We start from the raw sequence: 19,731 nt of genomic DNA, 5'->3' as shown, positions 1-19,731 counted from the left end.
GAGAGCCTGATATACAATATGTCAATGTTCACATATAGGACGTTGTTACGACTAAGGCTGGCAACAGACAAGCAAATCAAAAAATCATCTGATTTTCATCCAGAAAATCGACAGTGTGTGAATTTAATGTCCGTGCGTGATTCGTATTTATTCAGCAATGTTTTAAAATGTACATGATCAATACAGTTTCCTAGGTTAGTGACAATGTATCCATAAAAATCAGATGTTATATGGATGATCCACACGGGAACCCATCTTTTTTGGACAGCCATAGACTTGTACTGGTGAGTCTTATCAGACATATGGAAGAAACTTGTACATGTTGTGATTTTTATTTTCTTTTTTCACCCAGTCCCTGTCTCATCTGAACAGTCCTATTGATTAACATTGGTCAGATCAGTGTGGTGCCCCATTTTTATTCGGACATCACACATATAATGCTTCCGCCTGAAGGAGCCCTTAGGAACAGATTTTGCTCTACAGATCTAAAATATTCTCAGCGTGATCTTTATTGCTCTGGATCTACACAGAAAAGCTGTGAATAAACTCCAATACATTTCAGAGTAGCTCATCAGCATGTGGATTTGCTATAATGGCAGGACCATGACCGAAATTGGTTTCAGATTTCTGCCTTTAGCACAATGCATTTCTTGTTCTATACCTCGAAGTACAGTATATCATTTCCTTATGCTTATTTAGTGTTAGTTTATTCCTCAGCGCTTTGCACAGACTGTCCTCATACACATTTGTCCTTGTTTCAGTGAGACTGACAAAGTCCCTATCATTTACAAACAAGGGTCATTATCATTAGAAACCAATTAAGAGGGTTATCCAGTCTAAACTGATCAGTCTGCAGTCACTCTGTGTGACTGCAGACTCGTGAATCCCCCCAATGCACACACTGTGCCCAGCAACAAATTGCCAGTATCTGAGCCAGGACCATAAGGTATTTATGCGTTAAACATTTTCCTGGTCAGCACCGCTTCCATACACTTGTATAACCAACACTAAAGGACCTGGCTGCATCTCGCATAAAAAATGGAAAAAAAAGTTAAAAAAAGGATGAATAATGTGTAAGATAAACCTGGGCTATTGGTCGATATTTTGTCCAAGGTATGCAAGCTCGCGACCCGTGTCTATGGTGCCTCACACTTCCGAGTCCTAACACTAAAATTAAAAATGCCTAAGATAGAACAAAACGAAAAAACATCACAGAGACCAGATACAGCCTTACCAACACTTGGTGAGATTACCAATGTAATCAACGACCCCCTGGAAGAAGCTACGTTGCGAAACGCGCGTCGGAGTTATCCTCACGGCGATCCTCCTGTCAGCAGGTAACAGCATGAGGCCACTGCCTCTCTAACAATCTCCCGATGTCCCCTATATGAATATATATATATATATATATATATATATATATATATATATATATACATACATTTAAACCTAGTTTAATGAATGCACTGGCACTTTATTAGGATTTATTACGCTATGGTATAGCTATGATGGTTAGCACATTGTGCGATACTTTATATATCCTTTATTTACTTAGGGGTCACTTACACACATATCCTTGCGGTTTACATAATTATACTTTATTGGCAGCTTCGTGCTTACTCTGTGGAAATTTTCCGTTATAATCCAGAGCCTGCTTCATATTGGTTGCATTAATTTTCTTTTTTGCGTATATTTGTTCTCACAACTCTATTTATTATATGGATTGCTTTGAGTTCACTCTGCCTTGTTTCAATTCCCCTTCTTTTGTATAATTATATGAATAATTCTTTGTCTTTTAATCTGTTATGAATAAAATATCTTACATTTTACTTTTGGGTTTGCAGCTCCCTTGTTCGGTCAATGTACTAGCAACATGCAGCAGACCCCCATGATAAAGGTGGGGGCAGCACAAGTGCAAAGTAATGATGCAAACAGCCCCTCACAGACCTACCAATTCATGGAGATGGAGACTGTGTACTAATAAACAAGCACCCAGATGGAGCTTGCATAGGCCACCAGTCACACAGATGGGTGTGATGCACAGTGTCTGGCTTACAACCTGTTGATGACGTCCATACGATTATATCCGGAGGGCTGTCTAGCACTATATAAGTGCACCCCACAGGGACAGACACCCCAGTACACCCAACCAACACTAAAGGGCCTGACTGCACCCTGCATAAAAAAAATGGAAAAAAGTGCAACAAAAATAGATGAATAAAGTATAAGATAAATACATTACCTGAGCTATTGGTTGATATTTTGGCCAAAAAAAGGTGACCAAAGCTGTGTAAGCTGTTGTCAACAGGAAAAAAAGAAAAATGATGCTTATTATTTATTTTAACAAATTATCTTTGAAAATTAAAATACAAATAACATTTTTTCCCTGTGATTTTGTCTCTTCTAGTCTGAACCTGAAGGATTTTCCCACTTCCATTTATATGTATGTGCGGCCTTTCTTGTGAGATGGAGGAAAGAGATTTTGGAAGAAAAAGATTTCCATGTAAGTGTTTTCTGTTTTACTTGCTATAACATGGATTGAAATGAGGCCACAGTTATGTGCCTATACTGACGACAGTAAATCCACTCAACAAAAGGAAGTAATTACTACCTGTAAACCGTGACAAATTGTACAGTTAAACAATGTCACCTTTGGCATCACAAACTTTTCAAATACAGGTGATTTATAGTGAGCTGCCGCTTTCCACACCGCCATTTAAATCTGACGGTAAGAGCTCTGGGAGAAAGTGAGTGAGAGTTGAGTTAAATAGAGGTGATTTACTTAGATGTTCTGTATATGGGATAATACAAAATTCCACTCTGTGTTATTGAATAATGCTGCATAGTATGGACCTACATGGTTTACATTTAAAAAAGTAATATGTATACGTAATACGTATACATGTGTTAAAATGTGATCTACCAGTTTGACATTTCAGATTTATGATCAAATATTCCTTGTATTTATGAGAATACAAAAATGAATCATGATCAGCTGGTGATGGCATCACCAAAAAGATCTTCTGCTGGTTATATATTAACCCATTTTCGAAATCAGGCATAATAATACGCAATGTCGGACACCCTCCCTTTGACGTGGGCTTCGGCGATAAGCCCATATCTTTTCTGACACATGTCAGCTGTTTTGAATAGCTGACATGTGCCGCTAACAGCCGCTGGAGGAATCGCGATCCTCCCGCAACTGTTAAACCGTTAAATGCTGCTGTCAAACTCTGACCGCAGCATTTAACTCACGCTTCCGGCAAGCGCGCTATTGAAGCATGCCAAATGTATAAAAAAAAAAAAATTAAAATCTAAAAAAAAATATATAAAAGTTCAAATCGCCCCCCTTTCGCCCCATTCACAATAAGACAATCAAACATACACATATTTGGTGTCGCCGTGTTCAGAATCGCCCGATCTATCAATATTAAAAAGATTAACCTGATCGCTAAACGGCGCAGCTAGAAAAGAAGTCAAAACGCCAGAATTATGTTTTTTGTTCACCACGCCGTTGCATTAACATGCAATAACGGGCGATAAAAAGATCGTATCTGCATCAAAATGGTATCATTAAAAGCGTCAGATCATGAAAAATGGAGACGCTACATGTATCGGAAAATGGCGCTTTTTTTTTTTATAACAAAGTTTGGAATTTTTTTCACCACTCAGATAGAAAAGAACCTAGACATGTTTGGTGTCTATGAACTCGTAATGACCTGGAGAATCATAATGGCAGGACAGTTTTAACTCAAATAGGTTTGTATTAAGTAACATTCCTCAGACAACCTGTAATAGCCCTGTTGATAGCCTGTCAGGTTGTGTAAGTGCAGGTATTTCTGTGCATGGTGCCGTTGAGTGTATTTGAAAACTTAAAAAATCTTCAATAAAATAATATCTTTTTTAGGAAATACAGTAGGTGAGGAATATCTGCAGACTTTGATCTTTCTATTTGCCATTTTGTAAATGCTTGCTGTAGTCACGGCTTACTTTGCATATGTCTCCTATAGGTTATAAAGTTATATACCAAATCAAAATTTATTCCAAGAGTAGTTGTGCTTTAGAGCATCGCTTAGCTGTACAGCCAGTGTAGTAACTTATTTTTTATTGAGCTTCGTGCAGCATCTGCTGTGCCTGTCAGAACAGGTTTGGGATATGGCTGAACATTTATATGGGCACAGCTTTACCTTTGCAGCACTTTGGATTAGTGGCTCGTGTTTCTTGTTCTGTCCTTGCACTAATACAGTAAAAGCCAGTGTATTTTGTGCACTGAAAGTAACATTTTATAGGAGGCTCTGACTTTATGTTCTAGAAATTGAGATCCCGAAACTAGCTATGGCCAAAAAATGTGTTTTGGTTTAATTAGTATTTAAATCATATGCCATTTCACCTGTCACTGTTTTATGCATGTATTAGCAATATTCTGGTATCTCTTAGCAAAATCACATTAATAAAGTGCTTCTTATTTAATTGCTGACCTCAATCAAAGGAACATGTTCATTTTAAAGTCTGATTCAGATAATAAATGGTAAAAATGTAGTTTTAATTTAGTTTGCGCTGTAAATTGTGGCCATGCGTATTAATTGTATTATTGAAGGATACTGCACATGTCTTGCATTGCCACTGTGGTGGCTCGAATAACACTTAAAGCAAAAGAAACCCTTTAGTACAGTGATATCTGAAGCCAGTACTTGGAAAGATAATGGGGTCATGTTTCCAGTGACCTAAGGCGCACAACTTGAGTAATTGCATCAGAAAACATGGATATTTGTCTACTGATTCCTAGTATTTTACTACTAACATTTCTTACCCATGACACTGACAGCACAGTGCCTGATTTACTAAAATGGTCTATTGTTTATACAGTGCAAACTTAGTGTAAAATGCACTTCATTTATCAAAAAACATGAACTGCTATATTTAATTTAGTGTCTAGTTTACAAGTTTACCTTAAGACTCTTGCCTGCTATATTCCTAAATAAGGAATACATTCATAATACTTTTGTCCATATAGTGTGTTCATACTAATACATAAACCATATTTTTGGATTATAAGACGCATTTTTCCCAAATTTGGGGGGAAAATGGGGGTGTGTCTTATCATTCAAATATATCTTACCGGCTGTGGTGGAGTGGGGTCCCAGGTTCGCTGCTGGCGGAGGCAGGAGTGGGAAATCCTGCAGGCCTCGGGCTGGGAGGAGGGGGTGCTCAAAGGAGGTCTGACACTGCGGGTGATCAGTGGTGCGGGGGCTCTGCAACATTTTGTGAAAGTCCGTGGCCCCCACAGTTCCATGGTTAACTCAGTGAAAATGGCCACTGGGGGCGGCGCATGCGCAGATTGGTATCTCAGCACCAAGATTTCGCGAGACGAGATCTCCATCTGCATATGCGTCGCCCAAAACGTTGCACCTCCAAACACCCCTTACTACAAGCCTGGGGTCCGCAGCATCGCCACAATCCTGCCTCCACCAGCAGTGACAATGTGACCCGGCTCGACCACAGCCGCCACCCCCGGTAAGCAATAAGACGCATGGATAATAAGAAGAAACTTTATTAGGTTGCATTATTATTCATTGAACCTTTATAAAACGGAACTCATGTAACTAAAGATTATTTAGTTGAAGCTGCACAATGCAAAGAATGATATCCTTTGCAACTGTTTGATATCAAAAACTTCTGCTTTCTTTTTTTCAGAAGTCATTCATATCCAGAACATATAACCAATTATAACAGTAAGAATTGAAAACCCTTTAATCATGTGCATTAGTGTAGCGCAAACCAAAATCTACCATTAAAATAATACATTCCTAATTACTGCTGGCCTTTTCATTTATTACCTTCTTTTCTTGCACATTTTTATGGTGAAAGAAAAGAAATAGAAAAGAAAACCTATTCAGTGACTGGCATGCCTTTGATAAAACTGTATTTCTCCGTATTCATCTGCATGGACAGCTGCTCTCTCTTACATTAGCTGCCAAGGTACCCAAACACTTTATCATAGTTATTACATTCTTGAAATACCTGATGTTTCAGATTCCCATTTTCCTTGGCCTTCTTGTCTCAGCTAGGCCAGCTTGCCACTATTAATAGTTGTTTTTGTTTGATGTGCTTGTCTCTAGAATTGTTAAGTTGACAGTGATCTGTCCATGATTTGTGTCGGCGTATTAATAAAATAGCCAGGGTGCTGTCCTTAACCTGCAAACAGCGTATGCTTTAATAAGGTTCTTTGTTGTAGTGGCAACTTTTAACTTGTGTTTAAGACTTTACACTTTACCAATTATCTTATTTGTAATGTTCACATAGAAGCACATCTTGATTGACACTTTCAAAATGTGTCCAACTTTAACATAATTGCCAAGTCTCTAAAATCTAAACTCATGCCTAATCTGTATATTGCTCTCTTAACAAGTAGGCGGTATTTAGACAATAGTGTAGAATACATATATCCAGGAATATAGAAAGTGAGCTTTGATACCTCTTATTGTGAATATTGGACTCTGTTTTATCTACTTATATAGAGATGCCCTCTTTCATTCTGCCTGTACTGATAGATTTTGTTATATCCGTAGATTGTGGTGGGATATTAAGATCAAGCATGTTTAAAAAATACTTTTAACATACAAACTTGATTTAAACCCATTCCTTCTAAGAACACTTATTTGAAATACATGGACACATGAGATATATATATATATATATATATATATATATATATATATATATATATATATATATATAGATATATATATAGATAGATATCTATATATATAGATATATATATCTATATATATATATAGATATCTATATATATGAGACAGAGAGGGGGGAGATAAATATATACCATATATAAAATGAAGATTTTGGGACCTATTCATCATTTGTTTTTTTAGTCACTTTTCTTTTTTCTCTCATGGTATGCACCGATGTTTTTTGAACCAAATGTGTCGAAATGTTACATGTGATTGATAGATTTTGTGCAAAGCCCAAAATTGTCTTTTACTTTCTATTTTTAATGGGTTTTGCTACTTTTTAGCAAGAAAATATTTTAAATGTGTAGGCTATATATGTGAAGATTTGGGGCCCAATTTGTCATTTGTGAAGGGGGGGGTGTTATGTCTCTTTTCTTTTTTTGACTTGTAGGTATATACTGATATACCTACATGACATGATAGTGTACATGATTCATGAATTTTTAGCAAAGTCTAACATTTCCTTTTTTTCTGTCTTTAACTGGTTTTGTTACTTTTTATCTGGAAATGTTGCAAGTTTTGTAACATTTAGCAAAAAATCCACACAAATAATTGGCATACATAAAATCGCTCATTCTGTTGCTGTGCCACAAATTTATTTCTGAGTTTGTAAAGGAAAGTTAGAAGCCTAACTTTCACTATTCAGATTTGTCAGGACTAACTTAATGGGGTGTGGTTTCTCCAGAAAAGTCATTAGATCTTTTAACCACATCCCTTGGACGTGATTGATTTCTAGAACAACAACAATGTAGCCTTTGGATCCCTGCAAATCTCATCCATACACACAACGTTTTGCCTCCTTGAACTTCCACAATGTGCCAATCATAACTGGTAGCACACACTTAACTTTATTGTGCATGAAAAGGGAGGCCTAACATCACATGCGTGTGCAAGATTTGCATGGGCCTGATGATTTCGCGCTACTCACCTCAATCATGCCCTGGAAAGTGTGCTTACAATATCCAAAACCGGACCATTCTGGGAGAATCCCATGCCCCTTCAAACTAGTACTGGCTAATTTAACAGCAGGCTTAGTGGTGATTTAGGAGGAATAGGGAAGCTGATATGTTCTCTTTAATATCTTCATTATATTACATGTAATGTAAGAGTCTCCAAATCAGACATTCACGTTCAGAATATCATTCCAGGCATCAAACACCAAAGTTTCCTGGTTATGTAACGACTAGAGAAAATGGCCTCTTATTAAAACTTTATTTTTATGAGAAATTAACTTCTCCTGCTGCCTTATTTTTATATTGTAGTTCCTTCTAGAACATTTCTCTAACGATAGTGTTTGCTATCTCCTTTTTAATGTTCTTGCTTTAGGCATATTTTTGCACACTCTGAGCAGAGACATGCCTTTTTGTAAAATGTGGTTTGGACTATCATTTAACTCACTTAATAAGCTTTCTCTTTTTAAATGCCCAGGATATTTAAATTCTCATTCCGTATTCAGGACTAACGGCTGTTCACTGACTTTATTGCTAGTAGAATATTGGGAAACGTGTGTTGTAAAAACTGTCCCATAAATCCATTCCACTAGTCTAACTATTTAAATTCTAGCAGACCTTAAGTATGTCTATAATAATTACAATAATGAAGTTATCCTGGCAGCTACAGGTAGGTGTCAAAGCAGATAAACTTCTGTAAGTTTATGCACTAAATCATTAAGGAGATGTAATTACATGTATGGTCTTATTTAAATGACTCAGCTAAGTTCTATCCTTTGCATATACTTCAATTTGGCACAGCACTTAGAGAAGGCCCAGTACAAATGTAGTGTAAAATTAAATTATCTCTCACCCTTGAGAAAGTGGGACTGCAGTCCTGTGTTAAATGCATTTGCTAGGCATTTTATGAGAAATTATATGGCGTTCCTGTGTAGAGCGAGAGTTGAGTTGCAACTAAAATCCCTAGTATACATTCTTCTTACAATCTGTAAAATATAATTAAGATGAAGCATGGAGATACAACTAATGATTGTAATTAGTGTAATTTAGCTTTTAGCACTAATTGTAAAAACAGTTCTTTACAAAAGTGTACAAAGCTTAGACAATTTAGTCTTTGCATATCGCTTGTTCAAAAATTCTCAGAACTGAACGTATTTGCACATGAATGAAAGCGACCCAAGACACTTTTGTTCTGCGAGTACCCAGGGGAAGTCTAATGTTCTCTCTTTGTGACTACTTATTATTTTTCTTTCCGCATACTGACTGAATTATTCCATATGGCGTTGGACTGAAATATATTAATTTACATGTAAACTAAGTTACCGAGCCTTGTGGTATAAATCATTGTTCATATTCAAGACGTACTGAGGTGTTTGTATGGATTTAACTGGCATTGTAATAAAAAAGTTACAAAGTGGTGTTCCAAGATTCTGATCTTAACCTTTCTTCTTAGTAGCAAATCTGTCCTTTAGAATTGTGAATATAGTTCAATGCATTTTTTATTACTAATGGAGAATAATTTTATTGTGAAAATTCTACATTTACATATATTTCATAACACGTCATGGTATGCAATAGGCGCTTCCAGACATTTCCAGATAAATAGCAATTAATCATGAACTTTACATTTTAACTTTTTTTGTTACCCAACTAGATATTTTACATTTAAATTAGATTTTTCCTAGAAGGCCTTGCAAATGAAATATTTATGCTGCGTTTAGATGGTCCCTAATTGGGAAGCAAGCGTTCTTAGGAATGCTTGTTCCTGACTATGTGCTGTCTAAACAGGCAAAACACTTGTTCATCGGTTGCAATGATTTTTTAGCCCACTCCCTCAGCATCACATCATGCTTTGCAAACTGGACATGTGCTGCCGAGACAAAAAATATAAATACGTAGTGCTTCAACACTAGATTATATTAGGAATCCAGGCAATGATGCTGAGCGCTCACTACCACTTCATAACCAGGACAGTTAATGTCTTATGTGACTAGACTGATTCGGCACATTGATTTGGTCCTAACGTCCAGATCAAAGGTCTTCAGTGTCTTGCAGCATCATACAGTGTATATTGTAGCCTATCTGGTTAACACAATATATACTTAACACCAAAAGGAACCAGAACCTTCAAAAAAAGACCAACAACTATATATAAAAGATATAAACTTTATTGGGTATACATAAAACAATGTAAAAGCAGGGCAGTAGCCACCAGTGCAGCAGCAAAGGTGGGACTCACTCGGGGGCAACCTCGATACTAACAGCATACATGAAAGTGATAATAAGTAATAAATAATAAGGACATCTCCAAACGGTATAGAGAATAATTGTGTAAGTCATAGTGTAAGTCAAAGGTATAGTTACCATGGAGGAGCACCCGGGGACCCACCACACCCGACGCGCGTTTCGCAATGAAATGCTTCGTCCAGGGGTGGACGCGCGAAACGCGTGTCGGGTGTGGTGGGTCCCCGGGTGCTCCTCCATGGTAACTATACCTTTGACTTACACTATGGCTACATGTATTGTGTTTTCATGACTTAATTATATATCTTTTGGCTTACGTTAGCTTTCACTAGTATCCTATCTTGTACTTATTATTGTACATTATTAGTGCACTTCATATCTGTATGATTATTCAGATTGTATTTACAATTATTCTCTATACCGTTTGGAGATGTCCTTAATATTTATTACTTATTATCACTTTCATGTATGCTGTTAGTATCGAGGTTGCCCCCGAGTGAGTCCCACCTTTGCTGCTGCACTGGTGGCTACTGCCCTGCTTTTACATTGTTTTATGTATACCCAATAAAGTTTATATCTTTTATATATAGTTGTTGGTCTTTTTTTGAAGGTTTTGGTTCCTTTTGGTGTTGTCTATTTTGTTCCTTCATGGCCCATTTAGGGATATTATTTGGTGTTTTTTTTACAATATATACTTAGTTACTACCATATGATACAAAAAAAAATAAAAAACACAATTAATAAAAATATTATATGACATCCATAGCTGACCACCGTATGACAATGCCGATTTAGACCTTGATCATTTAGTGGTTTAGCACTTTATACTTTTTCAACCAGACACATTACACTTTATACCTTACAAAGCCTTAGAACATTGAAGATCCGGATGGCGGAACTGTACTAATGTGTCAATGGTGGTTGAAAGTGTCGGATTTGGCTCAATTCACTTTAACCCCTTTCCGAAATTGGGCTTATATTTACGCCAATGTTTGACTTCATCCCTTTGATGTGGGCTCTGGCGATAAGCCCACATCTTTCCTGGGACACCTGCAGCTATTAACCAGTTAAATGCCGCTGTGTCACGGTGTCTCCAGGGGTCCAGTTGGCAAATTATGAAGTGGGATTTTGGGATAAAAGTTGCTGAAAGTACAAATTTGTCTGCGACACCATGAGATTTACAAAATCCTCAGAGAGAAAGACTTTGAAAAAGTCCATTTCTATGAGGCCGGTGGTGTCAAATTGGATTACTGATTGCATCACAAAATCGGGAATCTGTGGGTTATAATTTTTGGGAGGTGAGTTCCATAGAGGGTCAGTAGCGGTGGGCTCTAGTTCATTTTCTGTCCTGGGGCATCTGCATGGCGGTTCAGTATCATAAGAGGAGGAGGAAAAATAAAGTAAGGTGGGATCCTCTCCCTCACTGTTGGTGTCAGAGGCAAGGAAAGCGTATACCTTCCTTGCTGAATTCCGGGTTTGGGACAAATGGGACAACATTTTATGTATGGGGTTTTTGAATGTGCACCAAATTTTATTCAGGTGTGCATGAACGCTTTTGGCGTAAACTTTCTTATTTAGAAGAAGGGAAAAAAAAGAATGTAGAAAGAAAATATAAGAATGTGGTAAAATAAACTTACTAATATGGACTTCAGTAAAAAAAAAAAATAAATACTGAGCACCCGCAACTGACACTAAACCTGACTCAAATCCGTAAAAAACACTAGTAGTCGCTGATTACTACAGTATATTTTTACTGTCCCTAATCTAATTTTTTTTAATTCTTTTTTCACACACAAAAAAAAAGCAACAACCGGAGGCGGATCAATGATGTGCATCGCCTCTCAGAGCTCGATAGCTGTAGGATTCACACACGGATGTGATTCTTTTTTTCCACACTGACACTAACAGATTACTACGCATAATTTTACTGTCCCTAATCTTACATTTTTTTCTTCTTCTTTCCATAAAAAAATAAATGCAACAACCGGAGGCCAATCACTGACGTGTGTCAGCGCTAGACAGCTGTAGGACGCACGCACACACAGATTTGATTCTTTATTTTGAGCCACTGTACATCTGTGATCAGTGGCTCAATGGCTGCAGTGCGCACGCACAGATGTGGTGCAAAAAAAAATAGGCAGGAGAAAAAAAAAAGTCCTTACGAAAAGCAAGCCATAGGACAGACACACGAAGTGGTGCAAAGGGGTGGAGGGGGAAGAAAAAATAAACAGGGACAAAAAGGTCTTGGAAAACATGAGTGGTGATCATTTCTTTTGTGTCACTGATCAACATTCGGCACCTGCAGGAAGCAAGAAAAAGAAAACTGCCAAACATCAAGCAATCAATTACTGATCAGCACTAAGCGGCATTAGGGTGGATGAGGAGGGAAGGGAGAAGGGGAAAATGAGTGCAAGGGATTTGGGGTTAAAGGGACTCTGTCACCTGAATTTGGCGGGACTGGTTTTGGGTCATATGGGCGGAGTTTTCTGGTGTTTGATTCACCCTTTCCTTGCATGCTGGGTGCAATATTGGATTGAAGTTCATTCTCTGTCCTCCATAGTACACGCCTGCGCAAAACAATCTTGCCTTGTGCAGGCGTGTACTACGGAGGACAGAGAATGAACTTCAATCCAATATTGCAGCCAGCATGCAGCCAGTGGGTAAGGAAAGGGTGAATCAAACCCCAGAAAACTCCGCCCATATGACCCAAAACCAGTCCCGCCAAATTCAGGTGACAGGTTCCCTTTAATAATGAAAGATCAGGGATCAGGAATGTCTTCAGTAGGAACACCATCAGGATAGCACAGGCTTGAAAAAGTGTGTGTCACAACAAGGCCCAGCACAGCACATAGAACGGCACATTGACTGCTCTGTATAATTCTGCAGCTAGAATGATGAATTACATGGCGGTTACCATGGGGTCAGATGGTGTCTGTGCACTCTGATTGGTGTGATCCAGATCATCATCGATCGCAACAATCAAAGTTGGCCCTGGTGACAACAGCGTTACTAAACCCAAGCCTATGATTGGTGCTCTTACATCACTGATCGTAGGTTGGACATCAGTGTTTCAGGCAATTTTATTGCCTTCAACACCGAAAACGCTGCAATTGGCTGTCCAAAATTGAACAGCCAATTACAGTGATCGTCGTTGTGGGGGGCGTCACCACCCCAGGGAACGACAACTCCATGTGCTCTGCTGTGAGAAACAGCAGGCCCCTTCATGCGATCATGGTGATCGCATAAATGATATGACTTATATTTTCTAAATTGGTCTGGAAGTCCTTCCTGACCATGACATATATATACTGCAAATGTCCAGAAGGGGTTAAAGTTATCTATGTGCTGCTGAGAAAGCTTGATATTCTGTTTCCACAGCAACAATCATGTTAGCGATCATTCCGTGTGCATAGAAGTGTGTTTGGCCATAAAACAACAACCAATTAGCTTGTACAACCCCTGGCAAAAATTATGGAATCACTGGCCTTGGAGGATGTTCATTCAGTTGTTTAATTTTGTAGGAAAAAAGCAGAGGACAGACATGGTACAAAACTAAAGTCATTTCAAATGGCAACTTTATGGCTTTAAGAAACACCAAAAGAAATCAAGAACAAAAAAAATGTGGTAGTCTGTAACGGTTACTTTTTTTTAACCAAGCATAGGGAAAAAATTATGGAATTATGAAAAACAAACAAAAAAAACACTCCAAGACATCACCAGTATTTTGTTGCACCACCTCTGACTTTTGTAACAGCTTGCAGTCTCTGAGGCATGGACTTAATGAGTGTCAAACAGTACTCTTCATCAATCTGGCTCCAACTTTCTCTGATTGCTGTTGCCAGATCAGCTTTGCAGGTTGGAGCCTTGTCATGGACCATTTTCTTCAGCTTCCACCAAAGATTTTCAATTGGATTGAGATCCGGACTATTTGTAGGCCATGACATTGACTTTGTGTTAACATGTATAACTTATGGTGGTTTCACACTTGCGTTTTTGTCTGCAGCGTTTTTTTTTCCTATATTTAACATTGAAAACGCATGCGTTTTTGTGTGTACGCGTTTGGTCGTGTTTTGAAACGCATGCGTTTTTTACTGCATGCGTTCATTTTCAGAAATGCAACTTGTAGTATTTTTGAGAGGCGTTTTTTTGACCAAAAAAAACGCATGCGTTTTCATGCGTTTTTTTGGGGTCAAAAAATACATTGGAGTCAATGGGGACGCATGCGTTTTTTGGTGCATGCGTTTTTTTGCGTTAAAAACGCATGCGTTTTTCTATTAAAAAACCAGAAAACACACTGATATGCCACCCCCCAACATAAAGGTGATATAGGGATCCTAACCCTAACCTTACCCCTAACCCTAAACCCTAAGGGATCCTAACCCTACCCCTAACCCTAAGGGATCCTAACCCTAACCCTAATCCCTTTAGGGGTAGGGTTAGAGGTAGGGGTAGGGTTAGGATCCCTTAGGGGTAGGGTTAGGGTTAGGATCCCTTAGGGGTAGGGGTAGGGTTAGGGTTAGGATCCCTTAGGGGTAGGGTTAGGGTTAGGATCCCTTAGGGTTAGGGGTAGGGTTAGGGTTAGGATCCCTTTAGGGTTAGGGTTATAATCCCTAACCCTAACTATTTCTGTTTATAGTGGGGTTTGTACTTTATTTTGATGATTGGCAGCTGTCACACATTTCTCAGCATGCGTTTAAAAAACACAAACGCATGAAAAAACGCATGTAAACGCGTCAAAACGCCGCGTTTTTTCACCACATGCAAAAACGCATGCGTCAAAAAAACGCAGCGTTTACATGCGTTTTTTCACCATGCGTTTTTTTGCGTTTTTTACCGCAAAAACGCACCCAAAAAAACGCAAATGTGAAACCAGCCTTAGCATTAGGTTTCTATTCCACCAAATACTGCTCAAAAATTTAGATGTGCAGTCACTCCAAGACTAAATATTAGAAGTGGTGATTTTCTGGGCAGATGGTCATCTTCAAGAAAATGACCTGTATTCATAATTGCAGTGCGGAACTTATCTTTTCACATGGTGAAAAAAGCTGTGACTGCCTTCTGCTTGCATGTTTTTAAATGTTTTAATTGGTTCTTGTGCTTTGCAACTGGTTAGTTGCTGAAAAGCAGTATGTAAGGATGTATGTACATTAGATAGAACCAAGTGTAGGTGTTTTTGCTGTGTGTTCCATCATCATTAAAACAATTTGTTGTCCAATAGTAAAGAAATCCATTTCACTTCATGTAATGACTTGACCGCGGTTTCGATTTTCCAGCTACTTCTAATGGTAAAACATACTCTGGTTTTGGTATGTAATCTCACATAAACCTGTCATTTATGTATATAATCTTGTAACAATGTACGAACAGCCATACTCCTGTTTTGAGAAACATGATCAATGTATCAGTTTTCATGATGAGATTCTTTTGGCTGCTTACAGCATCAGCATTATCCTTGTTATTTTCTTTAATCAATGAGAAAGGCTTTATTTTCCGATTAACAATTCTATCTTTCTTTCCTCTGTGGGCTCATCAATAATTTCATCTTTTTTTTTTTGGAGGCAGATTTCTATGTCTCACCTTGACAAGATGTGATTGCATGGATTTCATCGATTTGCTGAAAATGTTACAATTACTATTCAGTTCATACATCAAGCAATTAGATAATGAATGTTATGCGCTTTCTCTTAAAGGCAAAAAAAGTCCACCATTCACTTTATTCTTAATACCTTCAATTATGGTATCATATGGGCCAAAGGTGCTTGGAGAAAAAAATGGATATGGAAAATCTCACATTAAGTTCTTCCAAAATAATGCAGAAAAAAATTCAGAATTTTTTTTTTTAATCTAGTAAAATTCTAGAAATATCATTAACCCCTTCATGACCGGGGGATTTTTCGTTTTTCCGTGTTCGTTTTTCGCTCCCCTCCTTCCCAGAGCCATAACTTTTTTATTTTTCCGTCAATTTTGCCATGTGAGGGCTTATTTTTTGCGGGACGAGTTGTACTTTTGAACGACATCATTGGTTTTAGCATGTCGTGTACTAGAAAACGGGAAAAAAATTCCAAGTGCGGTGAAATTGCAAAAAAAGTGCAATCCCACATTGGTTTTTTGTTTGGCTTTTTTGCTAGGTTCATTAAATGCTAAAAATGACCTGCCATTATGATTCTCCAGGTCATTACGAGTTCATAGACACCAAACATGACTAGGTTATTTTTTATCTAAGTGGTGAAAAAAAATTCCAAACTTTGCTAAAAAAAAAAAAAAAAAAATTGCGCCATTTTCCGATACTCGTAGCGTCTCCATTTTTCATCATCTGGGGTCGGTTGAGGGCTTATTTTTTGCGTGTCGAGATGACGTTTTTAATGATAGCATTTCGGTGCAGATACGTTCTTTTGATCGCCCGTTATTGCTTTTTAATGCAATGTCGCGGCGACCAAAAAAACGTATTTCTGGCGTTTCGTATTTTTTTCCCGCTACGCAGTTTAGCGATCAGGTTAATACTTTTTTTTAATTGATAGATCGGGCGATTCTGAGCGCAGCGATACCAAATATGCGTAGATTTGATATTTTTTTTATTGATTTATTTTGATTGGGGCGAAAGGGGGGTGATTTAAACTTTTATGTTTTTTTTATTTTTTTCACATTTATTTAAACTTTTTTTTTTAACTTTTGCCATGCTTCAATAGCCTCCATGAGAGGCTAGAAGCAGGCACAGCACGATCGGCTCTGCTACATAGCAGCGATCTGCTGATCGCTGCTATGTAGCAGAATTGCACGTGTGCTGTGAGCGCCGACCACAGGGTGGCGCTCACAGCGACGGGCAATCAGTAACCATAGAGGTCTCAAGGACCTCTATGGTTACCATTCACAAGCATCGCCGACCCCCGATCATGTGACGGGGTCGGCGATGACGTCATTTCCGGCCGCCCGGCCGGAAGCGGTAGTTAAATGCCGCTGTCTGCGTTTGACAGCGGCATTTAACTAGTTAATAGGTGCGGGCAGATCGCGATTCTGCCCGCGCCTATTACGGGCACATGTCAGCTGTTCAAAACAGCTGACATGTCCCGGCTTTGGTGCGGGCTCACCGCGGAGCCCTGCATCAAAGCAGGGGAGCCGGCATCGGACGGTATAGTACGTCCGATGCCGGTAAGGGGTTAAATGTTGTATTGCAATGGGCTGCATCAACAAGATAACTATTTTTATGTTAAACCCAGCCTGGTGATTAGTTTCTTTGTCTTGGACAAGCTTTAATTCAGTGGTCCCCAACTCCAATCCTCGAGGGCCGCCAACAGTGCAGGTTTTCAGGATTTCCTTAGTATTGCACAGGGGTTGGAATAATCACCTGTGCAGATGATCACATTACCACCGATGCAATACTAAGGAAATCCTGAAAACCTGCACTGTTGGCGGCCCTCGAGGCCTGGAGTTGGGGACCCCTGCTTTAATTTCTGTTTGTGTAACTCTCCAGATTGTTACCTCAGTCTCTGACTTCCATATTCCGTTATAGGCCGTATAGAAATGGGAATTGTCCTGAGCTGGCTGATAACTGCAAATATCTTGTTTGATCAAAAAATGTTAAGAGTTGGCAGGAACCTCAAGGGTCATCGTGTCTAACCTGCTCAATGCAGGATTCAATAAACCATCTCAGACAGATGTCTCTCCGGCCTCGGTTTGAAGACTTCCATCGAAAGAGAACACCCCACCTCTCGTGGCAGCCTGTTCCACTCATTGGGTAAAGAGAACCCGGCACTCAACTTAAGTTTATATGATGAACTTATATTTTATTTGTAGTACCAACAACAAACGTTTCGGTCTTACGTTACGTACTAACATAAGAGAAAATGATGGGTGACGGATTGCGGTAGGTCCCAAAAAAGTGTTATCTGTCTATTCAGAGATATACCACCATTGGATCCAGGGAGATCCTTGCTTATTTTTGGGTTCTGGAGGCCGAGAACCGAAGCGGCACACGCCACTATCCATACTGTCAAGCGGTGGATACCGAGCCAGTTCTCGGCCTCCAGAACCTAATAATAAGCACGGTGTTATAACTCTGAATAGACAGATTCCACTTCTTTGGGACCTACCGCAATCCATCACCCATCATTTTCTCTTACGTTAGTACGTAACTGATGAAGGTCTCCATGACCGAAACATTTGCTGTTGGTACTACAAATAAATACAAGTTCATCATATAAACTTAAGTTGAGTGCCGGGTTCTCTTTATCTATATGTATGGTTTGGGAACCTACCCGTGCACCCAGTAGTGTTCACTTCTTGTTGCTGCACCTATGTTCCACTCATTGATCACCCTCACTGTCAAAAAGTTTTTTCTAATATCTAATCTGTATCTTCTCCCTTTCAGTTTCATTCCTGTGTGTCTCATGTTTCCATGTGCAAATGAGAATAATGATGATCCCTCTACACTGTGTGACATCCCTTCAGATATTTGTAGACAGCTTTTAAGTCTCCTCTTAGCCTTCTTTTTTGCAAGCTAAACATTCCCTGATCCTTTAACCGTTCCTCGTAGGACATACTTTGCAGTCCGCTCACGTTCCTGGTAGCTCTTCTCTGAAATTACTCCAGTTTCTCAATGTCGTTTTTAAGTTGTGGTGCCCAGAACTGGACACAGTATTCCAGATGAGACCTAGCCAAGGAGGAGTAGAGGGGGATAATTAGTAACATAGTAACATAGTTAGTAAGGCCGAAAAAAGACATTTGTCCATCCAGTTCAGCCTATATTCCATCATAATAAATCCCCAGATCTACGTCCTTCTACAGAACCTAATAATTGTATGATACAATATTGTTCTGCTCCAGGAAGACATCCAGGCCTCTCTTGAACCCCTCGACTGAGTTCGCCATCACCACCTCCTCAGGCAAGCAATTCCAGATTCTCACTGCCCTAACAGTAAAGAATCCTCTTCTATGTTGGTGGAAAAACCTTCTCTCCTCCAGACGCAAAGAATGCCCCCTTGTGCCCGTCACCTTCCTTGGTATAAACAGATCCTCAGCGAGATATTTGTATTGTCCCCTTATATACTTATACATGGTTATTAGATCGCCCCTCAGTCGTCTTTTTTCTAGACTAAATAATCCTAATTTCGCTAATCTATCTGGGTATTGTAGTTCTCCCATCCCCTTTATTAATTTTGTTGCCCTCCTTTGTACTCTCTCTAGTTCCATTATATCCTTCCTGAGCACCGGTGCCCAAAACTGGACACAGTACTCCATGTGCGGTCTAACTAGGGATTTGTACAGAGGCAGTATAATGCTCTCATCATGTGTATCCACACCTCTTTTAATGCACCCCATGTTCCTGTTTGCCTTGGCAGCTGCTGCCTGGCACTGGCTGCTCCAGGTAAGTTTATCATTAACTAGGATCCCCAAGTCCTTCTCCCTGTCAGATTTACCCAGTGGTTTCCCGTTCAGTGTGTAATGGTGATATTGATTCCCTCTTCCCATGTGTATAACCTTACATTTATCATTGTTAAACCTCATCTGCCACCTTTCAGCCCAAGTTTCCAACTTATCCAGATCCATCTGTAGCAGAATACTATCTTCTCTTGTATTAACTGCTTTACATAGTTTTGTATCATCTGCAAATATCGATATTTTACTGTGTAAACCTTCTACCAGATCATTAATGAATATGTTGAAGAGAACAGGTCCCAATACTGACCCCTGCGGTACCCCACTGGTCACAGCGACCCAGTTAGAGACTATACCATTTATAACCACCCTCTGCTTTCTATCACTAAGCCAGTTACTAACCCATTTACACACAT

The 19,731-nt window shown here is 39.0% G+C and overlaps 1 protein-coding gene across 1 annotated transcript in view; it reads left to right on the top strand.

Annotated features, from left to right (window-relative positions):
* Positions 1 to 19,731, top strand: part of TBC1D22A (TBC1 domain family member 22A) — an 859,623-nt gene that overhangs the window by 663,203 nt on the left and 176,689 nt on the right. The window contains exon 12 of the mRNA XM_069764980.1: positions 2,408 to 2,503. Within this exon, the coding sequence (XP_069621081.1) occupies positions 2,408 to 2,503 (96 nt within the window). The remainder of the gene's footprint in view (positions 1 to 2,407; positions 2,504 to 19,731) is intronic.

This window comes from Ranitomeya imitator, chromosome 4 (genome assembly GCF_032444005.1).
Source record: "Ranitomeya imitator isolate aRanImi1 chromosome 4, aRanImi1.pri, whole genome shotgun sequence".
Lineage (NCBI taxonomy): Eukaryota > Metazoa > Chordata > Amphibia > Anura > Dendrobatidae > Ranitomeya > Ranitomeya imitator.
Note: the sequence above shows the minus strand (reverse complement) of the source record. Positions and strands in the feature narration are given on the sequence as shown.